General features: G+C 36.5%; 1 protein-coding gene across 1 annotated transcript in view; it reads right to left on the reverse strand.

Moving 5' to 3' along the window:
• DOCK3 (dedicator of cytokinesis 3) overlaps positions 1 to 17,478 on the reverse strand; it is a 392,714-nt gene that overhangs the window by 315,130 nt on the left and 60,106 nt on the right. Inside the window, exon 4 of the mRNA XM_027837282.1 lies at positions 8,762 to 8,817. Coding sequence (XP_027693083.1) covers positions 8,762 to 8,817 — 56 coding nt within the window. The remainder of the gene's footprint in view (positions 1 to 8,761; positions 8,818 to 17,478) is intronic.

Raw genomic sequence — 17,478 nt, forward strand, 5'->3', positions numbered from 1 at the left:
TGTTAAATAGCCTTAGGATCAAGCACAGATCTCTATGCCATTCCAATGGAGACTTCCTTTCAGGATGATACAGAACCATTATTTACTACTCTTCATGTCTGGTACCAAGTTCAAAATCTCCCTGATCATATACACCATCATCTAAGCCACACCTCTCTAGCTTTTGAACAAGAATAGCATAAGAGCTTTGTCAGATCTCTAGTAATCAGAGAAATTTAAATGAAAAGAAATCTGAAACACCTTATACCCATTAAATGAGTAAAGACAATTAAAACGATAAAATTGAACCATTTAACCTGTAGAGAAACCAGCATGCTATCACACTGCTGGTGGAGCTATTAATTTCTTTTTGGAAAGAAATACAGCAAAATAAAACAAAAGGTATGTACTGTAACATGCTAATTTCCTTAGACTCAGAAATCCTAATTCCAGAAGTAAAAATATCAGCTATTATTATCATTATTACCCTAAGGATACTATTGTTTTTGTTGTTCATTTGTTTCCACCATGTCTGACTCTTTGTGACTCCAAAAATATTCCCAGTGATTTTATTTGTAACAATAAAAGGCTGGAAACAACTTGTGTCCAGTGATTGGATTATAGATAAATACAGTCACATATAGATTATATATGGCCTTGTCATATTTGTCATTTTTAAGAACACACAGAAACATGAAAAGGTATGTGAAACAATGCATAAAATGACAACAACTATGGGGGAAACCCACCACAACATAATCTTAAAATATATAGACGTAAAAGAGGTCAGAGGGGAATATGGAAGTAAATGGACATTTTTGTTCCTTTTTTTATTTATCAAGTATCTGTTATGCGCAAGGCAATGCGCTGTGGAGGAGGATACAAAGTTAAAAATTCTCTAAGAACTTACCTTCCCAAGGGCGGGGGAGTAACACATATACAGATAAAGAAATCCATGATATTTTGAGGAGACACATGGGGGGATAAAGGGAAATGCCACAAAGGTTGTGCCATTTGGGTTAAGTGCTGAAGGAAGAGAAGGATTCTGAAAGTGAGAGATGAGAAGGATCCACAGAAGCAGAAAACGAATGGTCAAGTTTGAGGTAACAGCCAACAGTCTATCCTGCAGCTGTAAAGAGGAATAATGTTAAATAAGTCTGGAAAGATGGTTTGGATCCAGGTTGGGGGAAGACTTAAAGGCTAAACTATGGATGTGAATCTTATCCCACATGAAAAAGGAAGCCCCTCACAGTTTTTGAGCAGAATGACCTAGTCAGAACTGTGCCATAGGAGGATTATTGTAAAAGTGATGTGGAAAAAGAAGTAGAGGAGAACACTGGAATCCAGGGCACTAATTAGGAGGTTATCATAATACGACATATAAGAAGGGATGACGATCTGTACTACAGTAGTGGCAGTATATACAAGTGGAGATAGGGGAATGAATATGAGAGATGCAGAGGTAGACAGCATTTGGTAATAGCGGTAAAGGGAAGAGTCAAAGATACTTAAATTATATATGTGGGTGATGGTTGTATCTTCAACAGAAAGAAATATGGAAATGTAGAGGAGGACTGAGTAAGAAAAGAAAATCAATTCTGTTCTGGCCATGTTAAGTTTGAGATGTTCGTAGGGCTTTCTAGGGTGTGTCTGGTTAATTATACAGATACAGAGGTCAGGAGAGAGATTAGGGGTGGATAAAGGAGAAGATAGTATCCTGAATGAGGAGTGGTCAATAGCATGAAAAACAGCAGAGAAGTCATTCAGAATGAGGACTGGGAAAAGGTCATCAGATTTAGTAATTAAGTGATCATTAGCAATCTTTCAGAGAGCTGTTTCAGTTGGCTGGTTGAGGCTGGAGGCCAGATTACAAGGGATTGAGAAGTCATTAGTGTTGAGGCTTTCTAAAGCCTATGAATGTAGATGATTCTGAATCTGGCAGTGAAAGGAAGGGGAAATATAGAGCAGTTTGAGAAGTTTGTGGGAGTACATGAAAGTGGTTTTTTGTTTTGTTTGTTTTGTTTTTTAGAATGGAAGAAACCTAGAAAGGTTTACAGGCAGTGGCAAGAGAGTCAACAAACAGAGAGGTTGAAAATAAAAGAGATGAACTATTTCATGGGAAAATCTCCTTAAGAGAAAAGGGAGGATGAGAATGAAGGTAGAAGTAGAAGTGTTGGCCTTCTTTCTCTTAGCCTGGAGTCAAAAAAGAAAGATTTTGAGGTACAAGAGTAGGAGACATGCAAGGGCTAATGGCAGATGATCTCAAAGTTCTTGAAAGATCATCTGAAATGGCAGAAGGCGATATGTTTAGGGGTTTGAGGACAGATAAGAAAGTTTGAAACAGCCACTGCAGAGAGTAGGCTGGTCAACCAAGGAAGAAAAAAATGATTTGTTTTATACTGATGACGGCCCAGTTAATATTAGATAATATGAATCTCTGGAAAATACAGCCCCACTGTATAGCTTTCTCCTGGTTTGTTTAGCAAGCCAGGAACAGAAAAAGGGAAAACTGATCATGAGGTAACCTTGAGTTAAAACTAGCACATGAATGACAGGAAGACAAGAAGAGGGCAAGGCATTTAAGTGTGGAGGAGTGTGTTGTGAAAAATGGTTGACCATGAGGTCAAGACTGAAGAGAGAAAACAGGCCAAATGAAGTGTGATGGACTAGGAAAACAGGAAAGGATAGAGACACTGAAGGTTGCACTGAGGACAAATTTTGGTACAATGTGGTACAACTGAAAGAATGCTAGACTGGGAATCCAGGATGTGGATTCCTATCCTTTCTCTGACACTTATTATGTATGTGATTTTAGATAAGTTACATAAACTCTCTGAGCCTCAATTACTCAACAGTAAAATCAGGAGTTTGGATCAGATGCTCTCTAAAGATCCTTTCAACTTGCAATCTATGATCCTATGAAGACCAAGAAATAAGAGGAGATGGAAAGATAAAAAATTAGTATTTTATAAGGGAAATTCGGAGTTCAAATGAGGGGGGGGATGGGGCTAGTTTTAGGTGATGGTGATATCCAAGACATGACAATCCCTGTGGGTAGATGAGACAGACTGAAGTTGTGGGTCATGGGAGATGAGAAGACTGGTGAACTTATTCAAAGGATCATCACTGTGTATATTCAGGTCCCCAAGTATGAGGATGACAATAGGGGTGAAAAGGAAGACTTTGAGATAGGTACTACACTCGTTGAGAAGGGAAGAAAAGCAAGCTTGAAGCTGGTAAATCACAGCAACATATTTCTGAACTGGGTGGTTTAGATTGATTGTGAAAAGTTAAAATGATCAGAGGTTGTAGTGCAAAGGAGGCAAAGGGAGTATCCAGGAGTGGTAGTAGATTGTGAGGAACATTAAGTCTCCTTGGTGACTTTTTTTGGGGGGGGGGAGAGATAAGATTGCTATTATCCCTGGATCTTGCTCTCTAGCCAGAAGCAGCATTTTTCCAGAGAATGAGAGATGGATTTCTGTTAGCAAAAAATAGAAAAGGATATAGAAGGAAAATATCTGTGATGAAGAATTCATAATAGAAATAATTCACCATGTACAATGATATTGGAAAAGAACTAGAGGGTTATGGTGGTCAATAAGTTTACAACATAGTGTTATTTGTTGGTGGCATTAGAATTAACAACTAAGAATATAATAATGCTCAGGAAAGTGGCCAATAGGGAACATCATTCTTCAAGCATGCACAATGTTGCTGCTGCTAATCCATGTGAGAGACTATGTGAGCCGGCTCTCTACATTAGCACATGCACAGGAATTCTATGGCTCTCCTGTCCACTTACTGATGGTGATGAAAAGGCTTTTAATTTGCTGATGAGTCAAAACTGAGTGTAAATACGAAATACTCCAATGGGGAAATTCAACTTCTTTCTCTTCCTGATGGTAAGCAAAGAAGAGATGTTGTAAATCTCTGGGGGAAAAGAGATATATTAGATAATACTGACAACAGCCTTATCTCCTCATTCAGGCCACCATGAAACCCTGTATGCATGGCACTGCTGTTTTTCTATCTCTGGGATGTGTGTGTGTGTGTGTGTGTGTGTGTGTGTGTGTTTTCCCTGATTTTAGATGAATGAGTGTATGAGAAAAAATGGACTAGGGAGGAGCCAGTCTTGAGGAATGTTCTGCTTGATCCAATTCAGCAACAAATAAATATGGCTGCCCTGAAAGTAAGGAAGTGACGCGTCCATCAGCTATTCTATACCACAAAGTGAATCTGTAGGAGGAATATTTTGTAGCATCTACTTTAAGGCTATGCATACAGAACTTAGGCATAGAGGGGAGAGGGTACCCTAGTTTGGAGGGATGTTTTGGTATTTTGGTTCTTGCTATATATTTTTAGTAAATGTCCCTTTGCAAAAACTAATGATGTTAATTAGTTATCAATGATGTTGAAGAAATCAATTATTCAAAATAATACTGGGATGCTAGTTGCTGGTTGGATCATATTGAAAATATAACTTGATGACTGATGTTGGAAGGGGATATACTGAATGGGTGCTCAAGGATGATGGTGTCAGAACAATATCCCCAAGGCCCCAGAATTCTGATGAGATCAAGAAACCATTCTCTGGGGTTGTGAACTGCCAGTGTAAATATGGGTTGGGAGAATGAGCCTGGAGCCCAAAGAAGTGCTGCAAATATTTCTACTATAATACAGTACCAGTAGCGTGCAGACTGAATGAGAGAAGGATATAAGACTGCAGATCTACTTTTGTACTCATACACTTGGTTATGATATTCTAACGCCCCTAGACCCCCATTTCTCACCAAACTAGCTATCACACATATGTATGCTTGTTTTCTTTTCCCTGTGAAATATTCTATTATTATATTCCAGGAAGTTTTTTTCTTCCTGTCAAAAGGTTAAGGTTACTACTCTCTTAGCTGAGTTGTTCTCCACCTGTGAGGATAATAATTATTAGTTTCCTGGCAGGCATAATTACAGTCTAAAACAAAGTTCCTGAGTGGTCCAAGTCACCATTTCAATAGCTCTTATTTAGTTTTAATGCTCATCTTAAGGATGGAGAACAAATGGATATTGCTTTATTTTCCATAATAAAAAAGCTTAATCTACTTTTTACCTTAACTAATTTCAGTAGCCGATAAAAGCAATATTTCATTTTATTTCTTGAATAACAAAATGATAATGAAAGAACTACACAGTTGGGAAAGATTTCAAGAGGTCATCCAGCCCAATGTCTAACAGTTATGGTCTTCAAATATCCAAGACAGATCATTGTCAATCCTGTTTTTAAAGCTCTCCATAGGCACATCTTCCCAAAGACTAATCTAACTTCTGCATGTGTCAAAAGCATTACTACTATAACCAAAAGCAATTTTAGTTGAATATTATCTGGTAATTCGACATTTGTATTGTAACATGTAATTTTGAAAATTAACTCATTTTTACATGCCTTTATAATAGATGTCTCCCACTACCCCCATGAAACAACAACAACAAAAACAAAACAAAAAAAACCCTCTCATCATAAAGATGCATAGTCCAGCAAAACAAATTCCCACATTTGCCGTGCCAGAAAAATGCTTATCTCTTTCTGCATTTCATGTTCATCTTTTCTCCAGAAGGAGGTGAGTAGCATGTGTTATCTCCAGTCTTCTGTATCATTTATCATTGCATTGATTAGAGTTCTCAAGTCTTACAACAAAGATGTCATTGTGTAAACTACTGTCCCAATTCTCCTCATTTCACTACAATAAATAAGAAGTCTTCTTGGTTTCTTCTGAAATTGTCCATTTTGTCATTTCTTATGGCACAATAATATTCTATTACACTCATATTCTATAATTTGTTTCACCATTCTCCAATAGGACAGCCCCTTGGTTTCCAATTTTTGACTATCACAAAAAAGAACTACTATAATATTTTTGTACACATGGGTCCTTTTCTTCCTTTTTTGATTTCCTTGTGATACAAAACCTAGTGGTGGTAGAGCTATGCCAAAAAGTATGTATAATTTAGTTGCTTTGGAGAAATAACTCTAAATTCCTTTTCAGAATGGCTGGAACAATTCACAGGTCCACCAAATGCATCAATGTGTCTTTTTTTTTCTCCATAGCCTTTCCAACAATTGTCACTATCCTCTTTTTTCTTCTTTGCCAGTCTGATAGATGTGGTTATGGTTGCTTTAATTTGCATTTCTCTTTATTAGTGATTTAAAGAGTTTAAAATCTTAATAGTATTTTATTTTTTCCCAATTACATGTCAAGATACTTGTTGTTGTTAGATATGACAGACCTTTGGAGAAAACGGAATGGGAACAGAAAGGAACATCCCTTTTTCTTAGCAGCACATGGCACCTACACAAAAGTCAACCCTAAATGGGGTCATAAAGAGTTGGACATAACTAAAACAACTCAAAAACCATAAACTGTTGAAAATACCCTAAGTATCTGCAAGTATGCCATAATCCATGTTATTTTCTTATTGCATAGAGAAACAAATAGAGATAGTCTCAAAGTGGTTAAGTAAAACAACAGCAATAACAACAAGTGCGACACTGGACTTTGTGCTAGGAGACCTGACCTGGAGTTTTAAATTCAACATTTATTAATTGTGAGACTATGGAAAGTATTTAACACTTGTACTACCTATTATCACAGAACAGTTAAATAAATTAACAAAAATCATTTATTAGTCATTTACTTTGTCCCTGGCACTATGCTAAATGCTAGAGATAAAAATAAAAAGTGATACAGGCCCTGTACTTAAGATGTTTATACTCTAATATGGAAAGACCACACATATAGGGACTTGGTGACCAGGAAAGGCCATCTGGGAAATCACAGGAAACATGAGTGGAGTGGTGAATTGACCTATCATTTCCAGAAACAAAGGTAGTACTTATTTTATCACTGTTCCCAGGGCCAAAAATGGATGGAAAGGAGGATGTTTGTAACAGGAGGGGCATGGCCAACTTCCATGATAAAGGAGCCTCACACCTCTGACTTAGCCATGTAAATACTGACTCATTCTCTGAGTTGCTCACTCATTCTAACTTGTAGGTCTAGGTTTCCAGAGATACACCATCACTACAAAATTATACTGAAAATCTCAAAACGTTATAGGGACAACCCTATTGAGGGGAAACATACTCTCTCCACTCACCACTATACCTCTTGAACCCCCATCTATGCTTTATTTTTGCACAACCAGCTACTCACAATGTAATGCACATAGATAAAAAAACCCATATTTACAAAACAAAAAAAAACAATAGTGACAATTTTGGATCTTAAAAATAAGCATTTATTTAACAATAATGCAAAAGAAATAACACCATAGATGATCATACATTAAAACAAGTGCATACATAATAAAATGTATCACAATCCCAATATATCATTGTCACTAAAGCACTTGGCCAATGAAATCAGTTCTCTCTTCTATTGCTCAGGAATCACTTAGCTAAGCCTTCTGTCAGCTGCTTACTTTTAGCTGCCATAACTCCAACAGAGCAGTTTTTCAGGGACCTGCTGGGTTTTCAATTCTCCTTCTCATGTTCCCTTATCATGTTTCTCCCTATCTTCAAAGGCTAAAATGAGAGCCTTTTGACTCTCAATCACTCACCCTTCACTTAAAAAGGTAACAATTTTCTATATTTCCTCAAAGAAAATCAACAGCCCTTTTAAAATCATACCTTAATATCTAAATACTTTTGATTTTTTTCTTTCTCTCTTTTAAACTATCCTCTTGAGTCATTAAATAGTAATATGCCAATGAGCTGACACACAGTTCTAATGTTCTAAGGTCACCATCTGGTTCTACATCTCCTTTTGTGTCCTTGAAACTGAGCTTCACATTCATATTTCTCTAGTTTTCAATAAATAAAAGTACTTTCTCTGCTTCTTTAAGACATCAAATGGTTCACACGCAAGCAAGGCATCATTACACATTTTTCACAAGGTGATTTGAGTCCTTATGTTTATTCTACAGGTAATTTTTGTTGCAAAACTGCTTGAATTCTGTCTGAAAGGTGTGTTTCTTCACACATCTATTTAAATATATATATATTTTAAAAATTATATCAAAATTCTTTTTATGCTCCTTTTAGGCATTGTAATGTTTATCTGTAACAGTGGCAGTATTCTACATCCTTTAACAGTTGATATATCTCTTTTCCTTCTTGTAAAATATGAACTGCTCCATATGAACTGAGAAGAATCTTGAAGAGATGATATATACACAAATAGCTTCAGAGAGGACAGCAAGAAGATGGCGGGGGGGGGGAGCGGTAAATATCTGAATGAGATATGAAACATGGCCTAATATAGGGGAGGCTAGATATAGTGTGCTCTGTGAATTGTGAGGAAAGTGTTTCATAAACTGGAAATCACTACATATACATACATACATACATATGTGTATATATATGTATATATATACATATTATATATATACATATATATACACAAGTTTAATCAATATTTAGGGGATTAGTACTTTAATTTCATTGATAGAGGGAACTCCCACAGAGCAATACACATGAGTCTGAAAGTATTAACTGGGGGGCACTCAGAGTTTGTGACTTGCCCAGGGTTACAAAACTGCTATATGTCAGAAGCGGAGCATGAATCTGAGGCTAGCTCCCTCTTCCCTGTGCCCTTATTCTGTTTTATAGTCATTTAAATAAAATTAACAACTTCAAGATAATAAAGGGGAAATCGCACTTGCCAAACCCCTCTCCCCTGTTGATAGCATATAAATATTATAATTAACTTAAGAAAAACAAACAACTTACCCCCTGTTGCTGACAATTGCCTTTTTCAAATGAATGTAGTTTGCAGGAAAGATCCCCTGCAAAACAGAAAAGTTTCACATCAGAAAAAATTACGTTGTTTTCCCCTCATCTTGACCAAACACATAAGCATTCAAATTGTCAACTTTCTACATAAAATAGCTTCTGTCCCCCTACTGTAACAGTTGCCTCCATAAGGCAATGCACAGGGAATATATGGACATCATCTATATGCTGTGTGGAAATTAAATACTAGTCAACAAGCAAATTATTTTCATCCCATGGCATTTCAGTCTTCAATGAAAGGGCACAGAAACAGCTTTGCAATGTTATGATTTTTCATCCTACAGGTACAGACTTCGGATCAGAGTTATAAAGTAAGGTGGGGCGACATGGGCTTTGCCCTCTCAAGTTTAGAGGTTACAGAGTCACATAGTAGTGTAGGAATCACAAAGGTTGGCACCTTGTTGATAATAATAATTAATTAAATAAGACGCTACCAGACATAAGACTGGGATGAAGCAAAGAAGCCGACGTGATAGTCAAGGGAAAGCATAGCTCTACAGAACTAGAGCTAAGTTAAAAAGCCAACAGCAATTAAGAGTACTACAGTACTACTGTGCTATGTTTGGGAAGAACTAGTTATTTTTCTGAATGCACCAGTCTTGGTAAGCAGACTCCAGACACCTGAATTCATGAATCAGATATCATTTAGATAAGGATGTTGCACAAAGGCATGGTTAGAATTCTTTTGACGTCAGATGCTGCTTTCTGGGATTCACAGATCATTAGAGCCATCTAATTGGAACGCTCTACTACTTCAGTAGAAACAAGGCCCATCTTGTAAGGCACATCAGTATCCATATCTCTCTTTATATACACAGAAAATAAAAATTATTTAACAATGATAGCCTAACCACACAAAACCAATCAACACACCAAATCCTTTCCCCAGAGTAGAACACTGATTAGGTTGGTTTTAAACAACTATCAAACTAGTATATTTTTAAACCTCAGGCAAAAAAGGTGAATAAATTTCCAAAGAAATATTTGTCTTCTTAAGGAGTGTAGTTTCTGCTGTAATTTCACAGATATACTTCATCAGAAGTAAGTGCCATGGTTCATGAGTGGTTTCATTTCACAAAGGAAAAATCTAAATAGCAAATTTGTAGGTAAGAGATGTTTTGTAGGCATGAGAATGATTAAGGAGAACAAGAGGTAGGTGGATGGCACACAAAACACAGAAAGTTCAATCTAACAACTTCCCTTCCAGTAGGACACAGTCTTCCTCCTATGGACAATTTACATTTATGGGACGAAGCCTCAGTTTTTTGGACAGTAACTCTCACTTGAGGATATAGAAGATATATTTTCTTTCACCACAGAAATACTTTTGTACTGATTATGAAAAATTTTCAAGGAATATCTGGCACCCCACTTATAATACTCTTTTCAATGGAAGATAGTAACAATCACCAAGTGAAAAGACAGCAGAACCTAACCTTGCATTTCTTGAAATCCTTTTCCTCTCATAGTACTCCCACTGATAGGACCTGAAATTAAGTGTAGACAAAAGTCCCAGAACCCAGAGGAGCTAAAGTTCTAGCGGGAAAATGATAAAATGTAATTTAAAAAACTGTTTTAAGATACACTTTCAGCTAGCAGAACTCTCATCAAGGTCAATTGGAATTTTGTCTTCTGAAGGAGTACAGATTAGGCCTCCATGGGATCTGATATTTGATTGATGTTACATCAAAATGGCTTTCCTGCTGCTAGGAAGTAAACTGAAAAATGAAAGAGATATACCTACCAAATGTAGTGAATATGAGATCAGAGATTTTCAAAATTTGTCATGAGTTCTATTTTATTTTTAAAATCTGAATTAATAACTATACTATTAAATTTATTTCTAAAAAGAAACCTTTCAGCAGTTTTGAGAGTCTCTTACTTTTAATGATAAGCCTTTTTTGAGGCCTAATGTACACAACTAGAATTGGAGTGATGATAGTTTGAACTGATCTTAAAGTTGTTTTGATTGTATGAGACAGCAACAGCTCTTGTCCCCTGCCTGCTGAGACTTTTCACATTTTTTAATTCCCTTGTTCTGCAATTAAATGTAATTATTGCAATGTTAATCTATTTGATTTTAAGTTTTATTAATTAAATATTCTTCAAAAACAGGAATACATTAACAACTCTGGAGACTAAAGGCTACAAAAGCCCTACTATATGATCCCAAAAGATTATTCCTACTCTGTTGGCTATGCTCCCAAATTACACTAAGGCTCTCTCCTTATAAGTATCTCCAGATATCTAAGCATATGTTCAGAAAGGGCCCAACTAACCAGAGATGCTGCATGCAGATGCATTTTTCTACAACAAACCTACACATAATTCCCAGGTCTGAAAAGTGCAAATACATTCATGTGTGATAAAATTAAATAATATTTGTAAAATACTCTGTAAACTCTAAAGCTGATATAAATGGTGACTGTTGGTCAGTCAAGCAGCATACATTAAGTACCTACTATGTGCCAGCTACTGTGCTAAGTGTTATCATTACTGATTATAATGCCTGACTCGGGCCCTCCTTTACTTCTCCCAGAATCCAAATCACATCCTTGACTTTCAGATCCCTCCAGTCTACTTCCATTCAACACAAGGGTAGCTAGGTGGCAGCATAGATGACATATTCAGCCTGGAGTCAGAAGACCCTTCTGGAGTTCAAATCTGGCCTCAGGCACTTACTACACGTGTGATCTTGGGCAAATTACTTAACCCTCTTGGCCTCAGTTTCCTCCTCTGTAAGATGAGCTGGAAAAGGAAATGGCAAGATTGCTCCAGTATCTTTGCCAAGAAAACTCCAAACGGGGTCACAAAGAGTCAGACACGACTGAACAACAACTGAACAAATTCAACACAAGCCACATGTGCAGGATGCTACCTGCTAAACTGTCTTCATTATGACAAAAGGGTCTAACACTGAAGAATGATCAGATGTTCCTTATCCTTTCTTCCTTCTATGACCCACTCATGACCTGGATCCTGGTGACACATGATTTTTCTTCTTCTGTATGTACCTACCTTTGCTTAAATCCTTCTTTCTGGGAAGTCCTAAAATTTCTTTATTTGCTTCTGGTCTTAACTCCTCTTTCCTTATCCCATGTCCCATAGTGTATCTGATCAGAGCCAGTGGTAAGGTTCATTTTTTTTCTGAAAAATTGGGGTTTTCAGCTAATTAGCAAGGACTACTTACTTTCATCACTAAGATTAAGCTTCTGTAAACAAGCAATTCTCAATCTTTATATACTATTTATCTCTTCTATTTTCTCCTGTTGTCTCACATTAAAGACTCCTGCCCCATGTTGTACGTGTCCGAGATCCTACTCCTCTTTAGAGCACCTTTTAGTATACCAAAGGGGCTTATCCTCTCCTAAAAATAATACTTTGGAATTCTGGACATGTCTGTCTATTCTGCTCTCTACTATGAAAAATTCCTACTGAGCAGCCAATTAATGAAGGTGAGAAATGTTTAGGGATGGAAGGAAAAAGTTGAATTTGGAGACTGAGAGACATTCCCGCCCTCTCCCTTGGTGAGCTGAGTGGGGAATGAAGCTGAATCAATTCTTACAAAGTGTTGAAGAAACCTCAACAAAATATTTACATCATTAAGTATCCAAGCTGTGCTGATATGGGCCAAGGCTATAGGATGAAGGAGAGTGGTAGCCATTATTAACATCATTGGTTAATATTTCTTGTTTAGGAGGTCATTTTGAAGCTATCAAACGGGATCTTCTCTCTCTGGAATCCTAAAATGGAATTGGCATCAGGCAGATTCACAGCAAGTATGACATTGAGCAAGAAAGGCTACCTTATTTCATTTGAAGAAAAGAAATCTAAGGAAGAATTTAATAATAAAATATATTATGAAATATTGTAGAGTGTGAGCAAGACTTTTATTTCTACTAAGGACAGGATATGGAAGGACATTTAGCTGTAATAGAGGGATTTTGATTAGACATGAAAATATTTTCCTGAGATTGCAAAAGCTGTATGACCCCAGTAATGCATAATCAACAGAAAAGATGGGAATGACTTCATTGGCTTGCCACTGCCACTAGGTCAAAATACAAATTCTACAACAAAGCATTTAAAACTCACAACAATCTGGCTCTAGCCTACATTTCAAAACTTATTTCATTTTATTCCCCTTCATGGACTCTGCTTCTGGCTGTTCCCTGACTTAAGCAACCCCACCCCCCTTTCTCTGTGCCTTCACACAGACTGAACTGTGCTCCCTTTCCCCACTCTGCTTTTCAGAATTTTTATCTTCATTCAAAGCTTAGGTCACATGCTATCACTTCCATGAAGTTCTGATCACCACTGTTGTTGCTCTACCCCTCCTCAAATTACCTGGTATTTACCTATCTGTGTACATTATACCCCACCAAAAGAATGCAAGTACTATTTTTCAACACCCCCAGGGTTGAGCAGGGTGGCTTCTACATAGTAGGCATTTAATAAGTATTTCTTGGATTGAATGACTACCAGATATCTTTCGAGGTACATCCAATTAATGTTTTAGTGTATGGGGAAGGACAGGGTTGATACTGAAGGCAGGACAATGGAAGAGTTCACTTAAAAGGTCCTTGTAATTTACTGATCTTATTTACTTCATTAACTGTGACTTCCATTTAAATTCTTTAACCTAAGCTAATTTTTGCAGAGAAGCCTTATTTTAGCCCATCATATGCAGGGGGATATCTTCCCTTCATGAACCACATAAGCACAGATAGGAGGTATAGGTAACCTTGGTTTCTTCAACATCTGACCAAGCCTATTTCAGCCAACTTCATGGCTGTTGAAAAAATTGTTCCCATTTGCCCATTCTGCTAGGGAAAGTCTTCACGTCTTTGGTGCAGATGTTCCCCTAACTCACTGGCAGGTCTGAGGCCTATTGGTTAATCTCATCCTTTTTAGGGGTGCTCATCCACCTTTGGTATTTACTGTAACTCAACTCTCACCTGTGGCTCCAAGAAGCTTTAGTATGCACAGCAGCCACACTCCAGTATAACCACCTTGACAGATGGGCTAAAAAAACAGATTAAGGATAGCCTCAATAGTTTTTTTTTCAGCCAAAGACAAGGTTTATTAAAGATCTGCCATATTGGCCAGACTCTTAAGAAATCTGAACATTTGTGAGCTATTGGCTAGGTTCTTAAGGAATCTGAGCAGTGGCTAGATTTTAAGAATCTCAGCATTTGACTAGATTTTAAGAATCTGAGCACCTTAATGGAGACAAGATAGACCTTATATACAGAAAGACTATGGGAGGGATCTAGGAGTGGTCAAGTAGTTTGGGGTGATTGGAGGAGGGGTCTAAGGAAGATCTGGATGGGAGTGGCCAGTAAGCTGGGGTGAACAGAAGACAAGGGACCTGGACCACATGGCCAAGGGAGAATAGAGTCTAGATAGGATTAAGGGTAGGAAGTGGCTGGGGGTCATCTGAAGGTCATAGACAATGGAGGAGCCTCAATAGTTACTAAACTGTTTTTGACTCAATAACTAGGCCTTATATGATACAGAGTTCAATGAAAAAGGAACAGGATATATATGTAAAAAATATCCATGGTAGCTCTTTTCATAGTAGCAAAAAATCAGAAACTGAGGTGATGACCACTTTTTGGGTAAATGCCTAAAGAAATTATGGTATATCAATGTAACAATATTACTTGCCAAACAAATGATGAAATAGATAGTTTCAGAGAAACTAGGAAGATCTCCATGGTCTGATGCAAAATAAAATGAATATAATCAGGAAAACTATTTACACAATGACATTACAGAAAAAAAAAAACTTTGAAAACCTTTAGAATTCTGATTAATGTAATGATAAACCACAAGTCCAGAGGACTGAAGACGAACCATGTTGCACATCTCCTACTGGAGAGGTGACAGACTTAAAATCTTATAATAAGACATGAATATTTGAGCATAGTTAATATAGGAATTTTTTTTGTTGTACTATACATGAACATTTTATAAAAATGGTTCTATTGGGGAAAGTAAGGAGAAGAACAAGGATTTAAAAAAAACTAACATGACTACATTGGAAGATAAAGTCATCATTTTAAAAACACTTACTCTGGTTATACGAATGCCATCTTATGGGCCAGGCCTAAAAATGGGTCTGACCTTGATCTTTTCCTTCTAAAAAGTATAATAGTTGCTTCCCCCAGGAGTTCAACCAATCTCTTCTTATTGCATATGAAACCACCTAGTCCTGTCTACAGTTTTTTTTTCCCTTGTACATCATGAGCTAACAGGCTTATTTTCTGGCAAATAGAGACAATGGAGAAATGCTGTTCAACAGAAAATCTAAAGTAGCATGATAGGAACAAAAAAAAAATGACAAGAAGCAATATAGCTTATTTTTACTTTATTCATTTTAAACATAAGTATTTATTGATGAATCTAAGAATATAATTTTAATAGAACAGTAAGGTATAATTGTGAATTAAAACAGCTTGCTATATTATATAGCCCAAGGAGGAAAATAAGGAACACACATTATTTCCTGAAGAACTTTAAATATGCAAGTTATGAAGCCACCAACACACCTCTCCAGCAGATTACATCTGACAATCCCTTCCCCCTTTTAAAAATAATTCCTATATTACATCATATAAGGATGATTCCCTCATTCCCTTATGAAGGTCACTAGCAATTTGCATCTACAACAGGCAGCCTGGCCATCACCCTGTCTCACTTTTTAGCTGGCACTCTGACTCAGGATAAGTTGCCAAGGCACCTTCCTGAAGAATCACATATGCACCTTGGACAGTTTTCTGATGCAAATAAGCAAGCAAGCAATGACCCAGGAAAAAAAGCCAGCCCAGGGCAAATACAGAAATGAATCACCTCATATGGCATTTAGCAGGGCACATCTTGATTCAGGGAAATCTCAGCTAAGCTGACTGGCAGAAGAGTTGCCCTGGCTTTTCTAAGAGCCTACAAACCCACCCAGGATGTGTTATCAGCACTAAATCCTTTGTTTTTGGAAATCTAGGAGCTTGGAAGCTAGTTAACCAGGATAATAAATCTGCAATAAGCTCATCTCTTTGGGCCTGTGATACAAGCAGGCTATGAATTATAGCATAATCATATGAGTCAATTTTAAAGAGAATTTATGTGCAAAACTTCAAGATATGAGGACAATCTTAAAAATATCTTGATCTGTGACAAGTTGCCATTGCCTTAATATGAATCTATCTATTTGGACACTTGAAATGAAAGATAATTCAGGGTAGCATCATGGGAATTTTTCATTTTCCTTTTATTCAATTTCATTATGTTATTCCTCCTGAAATATTTGGCTAACTGAAGCCTGTTTCCTGTTAATATTAACCTCATCTGGCTAGACTCATGGAATGATAATATTAAAGAAAGACTTTTGACATTCCTAAGATAAGAATCCAAATGAGAGAAGGAAGGGAATACAGCATCTTTTTATTTGTTAAAGTATTTCCCTGACACTGAACCTTTGGTTAACTTTGTGACATATAAATTTCTTCTCCTCAAGTAGTCCATTGCAACTTTTTAAAAATGTAACCTTATAGCTTTGTAAGTGTAGGATTTTGTATACCCAGGATTCAAAGCTGTAACAGTCTTTTTACTAATTTGTTCTAATTTAGTTTGTTCAACCTTAATTGAAGGAATCATGAGATAATGAATATGTTTGAGTAATCATGTGTGACCTTTGTGACCTAGCAGGTCATAATTATTTTTTTGGTTACATGCTAAAATTTTATTTCTCTGTCTCTGACATAATTTTCCCTATCAAGTCTTTGTCAGATGTTCCAATCTTTGTTCAGAGTTATTTTTCTACCTCCTGAATCTGTGCTTAAGCACAATAAAACCTAGGTTTTCACCTCTATAATTTCTGTGTTGTGATATGTTTATTTGGCAGCAGTAACCTAGCAATGAACTCAGTGGGAGATATTTCTCCCATTAACAGCAGTAACACTGAAGTATACAATGAAACTAAATGTTTTCACATGTCTTTTTTTTCAAGACATGTTTGTTCTTCATAATTTTGCAATATTCAATTTATAAGGTTTCCTTTTTCAATTATGATTCTCCTTTTTCATTTCTGATATCAACAATTTGGTTTTCCTCTTTTTAAAAATCATACTAGCTAAAGGTTCTATTTAAAAAACACATTTACCAATTCAATGTTTTTGCTTTCAGTTTTATTAATATCTTCTTCAATTTTTCAGAATTTCTACTCTGTTGCTTAGTTTTTGGAAGGGTCACTTTGTTCAAGTTTTTTTTTTTAGTTATGTGCCTATTTATTAATGAAAGATGACACACATATACATATTATAGGAATTTTCCTGTAAGAACTACTCCTATTTCTCTTTTGAATTCAATGTATTTCTATACCACAATGTTTATATGGGTATATGATACTGTGTGAAACTGCACTGATTTACATCTAATTTAGATGAAAGTAGTTCATGGGATGCCTATTACCCCTATACTTCTCTCCATGATTAAATACTCTTCATATTATGTACTTCCAGTATGTGATAGCGATTTCTGTGTTCTTCCTCCTATTTTCTTCCATAGTATAGTCCCCAATTCTTCCCTTTCACCTTCACTAAGACCATCAAACACTATAAAACCATTCCCTGGACCTCTCATATTTACCTTTCTTA

This window comes from Vombatus ursinus, unplaced genomic scaffold (genome assembly GCF_900497805.2).
Source record: "Vombatus ursinus unplaced genomic scaffold, bare-nosed wombat genome assembly UNPS02014820.1, whole genome shotgun sequence".
Taxonomy (NCBI): Eukaryota; Metazoa; Chordata; class Mammalia; order Diprotodontia; family Vombatidae; genus Vombatus; species Vombatus ursinus.